This window comes from Mesoplodon bidens (assembly GCF_964165515.1).
Source record: "Mesoplodon bidens genome assembly, contig: HAP1_SCAFFOLD_1387, whole genome shotgun sequence".
NCBI lineage: Eukaryota > Metazoa > Chordata > Mammalia > Artiodactyla > Ziphiidae > Mesoplodon > Mesoplodon bidens.
This window is the reverse complement of record NW_027672251.1, coordinates 1,721-4,415: the sequence shown is the minus strand read 5'-3', so window position 1 is coordinate 4,415 and position 2,695 is coordinate 1,721. Positions and strand designations below refer to the sequence as shown.

The 2,695-nt window shown below is 43.0% G+C and overlaps 1 protein-coding gene across 1 annotated transcript; it reads left to right on the top strand.

Annotated features, from left to right (window-relative positions):
- The first annotated feature begins 495 nt into the window (after positions 1-495).
- LOC308610418 (protein SET-like) lies at positions 496-2,088 on the top strand. The gene has a single exon (XM_081259562.1). The coding sequence runs from the start codon at positions 847-849 to the stop codon at positions 1,678-1,680; it is 834 nt and encodes a 277-aa protein (XP_081115688.1). The 5' UTR covers positions 496-846; the 3' UTR covers positions 1,681-2,088.
- Positions 2,089-2,695: the final 607 nt, after the last annotated feature.

Here is a 2,695-nt window from a genome sequence, read left to right as displayed (position 1 = left end):
TAGTATTTCATTGTATGGATGTACCACAATTTGTCTATCCATTTACCTTTTAAAGGACATCTTGGTTGCTTCCAGTTTTTGGCCATTATGAATAAAGATGCTGTAAGCATGTATCCAAAATAAATGAGTCTTCATGGATATAGAGAACAGACTGTGGTTGCCAAGGGGGAGGGGGTTGAGGGAGAGATGGAGTGGGGGGTTGAGGTTAGCAGATGTGAGCTGTTACATCCAGGATGGAGAAACAACAAGGTCCTACTGTAGAGCACAGGGAACTATATTCAATATCCTGTGAAAAACCATAATGAAAAAGAATATTTTAAAAAGAATGTATATATATGTATAACTGAATCACTTTGCTGTACAGCAGAAATTAATACAACATTGTAAATCGACGACATTTCAATAAAATAAATAAATAAACAATATAAATGAGTCTTAAAAATCAACAATAAGAAACCAAACAAGCCAACTTAAAAATGGACAAAAGTTCCCTCGCCGCGAGGAGGAGGTGGAGGAGGAGGCGGCTCGGGGAGATCGAGCAGCGAGCTGGAGCGCGGAGCGTGAGTGAGGGAGCCGAGCTGCCTGCCCGCCCGCCGCCGCCTCCCCTCCGTAAGCAGGAGCCCGGGCCGGGGCCCGGCACGCAGCCCCAGCCCCTCCCTCGTCGTCAGGCCGCGAGGGCAGCGCTCGCGAGCCAGGGGGAGGGAAAGCGAGCGAGCGAGCGCCGGGAGGAGGCGGCCGGACCGAGCGAGCGCCCGCGCGTGTGGCGTGAGGGGAAGCCGCTGCCCGCCCCCTTCGCCTTCCCTTCTCTCCCCCTCCCCGCTCCCCCCCCGACCGCGGAGCAGCACCATGTCGGCGCCGGCGGCCAAAGTCAGTAAAAAGGAGCTCAACTCCAACCACGACGGGGCCGACGAGACCTCAGAAAAAGAACAGCAAGAAGCAATTGAACATATTGATGAAGTACAAAATGAAATAGACAGACTTAATGAACAAGCCAGTGAGGAGATTTTGAAAGTAGAACAGAAATATAACAAACTCCGCCAACCATTTTTTCAGAAGAGGTCGGAATTGATCGCCAAAATCCCAAATTTTTGGGTAACAACATTTGTTAACCATCCACAAGTGTCTGCACTGCTTGGGGAGGAGGATGAAGAGGCGCTGCATTATTTGACAAGAGTCGAAGTGACAGAATTTGAAGATATTAAATCAGGTTACAGAATAGATTTTTATTTTGATGAAAACCCTTACTTTGAAAATAAAGTTCTCTCCAAAGAATTTCATCTGAATGAGAGTGGTGATCCATCTTCAAAGTCCACCGAAATCAAATGGAAATCCGGAAAGGATTTGACAAAACGTTCAAGTCAAACTCAGAATAAAGCCAGCAGGAAGAGACAGCATGAGGAACCAGAAAGCTTCTTCACCTGGTTTACTGATCATTCTGATGCAGGTGCAGATGAGTTAGGAGAGGTCATCAAAGGTGATATTTGGCCAAATCCATTACAGTACTACTTGGTTCCGGACATGGATGATGAGGAAGGGGAGGGAGAAGAAGATGATGATGATGATGAAGAGGAAGAAGGATTGGAAGATATTGATGAAGAAGGGGATGAGGACGAAGGTGAAGAAGATGAAGATGATGATGAGGGGGAGGAAGGAGAGGAAGATGAAGGAGAAGATGACTAATGGAACACTGATGGATTCCGACCTTCCTTTTTTAATTTTCTCCAGTCCCTGGGAGCAAGTTGCAGTCTTTTTTTTTTTTTTTTTTTTTCCTCCTTCTCCTCTTGTGCTCAGTTGCCCTGTTTTTGAGGTGTCTTTTCTCCTTTATACCATGGCTCACAACTTATTTTGGGGGAAAATACCTTGAGCAGAATTCAGTGGGAAAAGAATCTCTACCCCTTTCTGTTCCAAATTCATTTTTATCCCTTCCTGTCTCAACAAAAACTTTATGGAATCAACACCACCATGCTCTGTGGGAAAAAAGAAAAACCTTCTGCTCCCTTAGCTCTGCTGGAAGCTGGAGGGTGCTAGGCCCCTGTGTAGTAGTGCATAGAATTCTAGCTTTTTTCCTCCTTTCTCTGTATATTGGGCTCAGAGATTACACTGTGTCTCTATGTGAATATGGACAGTTAGCATTTACCAACATGTATCTGTCTACTTTCTCTTGTTTAAAAAAAGAAAAAAAAAACTTAAAAAAATGGGGTTATAGAAGGTCAGCAAAGGGTGGGTTTGAGATGTTTGGGTGGGTTAAGTGGGCATTTTGACAACATGGCTTCTCCTTTGGCATGTTTAATTGTGATGTTTAACGGACATCCTTGCAGTTTAAGATGACACTTTTAAAATAAATTCTCTCCTAATGATGACTTGAGCCCTGCCACTCGATGGGAGAATCAGCAGAACCTGTAGGGTCTTATTTGCAATTGACATTCTCTATTGTAATTTTGTTCCTGTTTATTTTTAAATTTTTCTTTTTGTTTCACTGGAAAGGAAAGATGATGCTCAGTTTTAAACGTTAAAAGTGTACAAGTTGCTTTGTTACAATAAAACTAAATGTGTAAAAAAAAAAAAAAAATGGACAAAAGAGCTCAACAGACACCTCACCAAAGAAAATCTACAGATGTCAAATAAGCATATGAAAAGATGTTAAACATCATATATCATTAAGGAATTTCAAATAAACATGAAATATCTCTTCATT

Coding starts and splice junctions, on each gene's coding strand:
- LOC308610418 (XM_081259562.1), top strand. CDS start 847: ATGTCGGCGCCGGCGGCCAAAGTCAGTAAAAAGGAGCTCAACTCCAAC.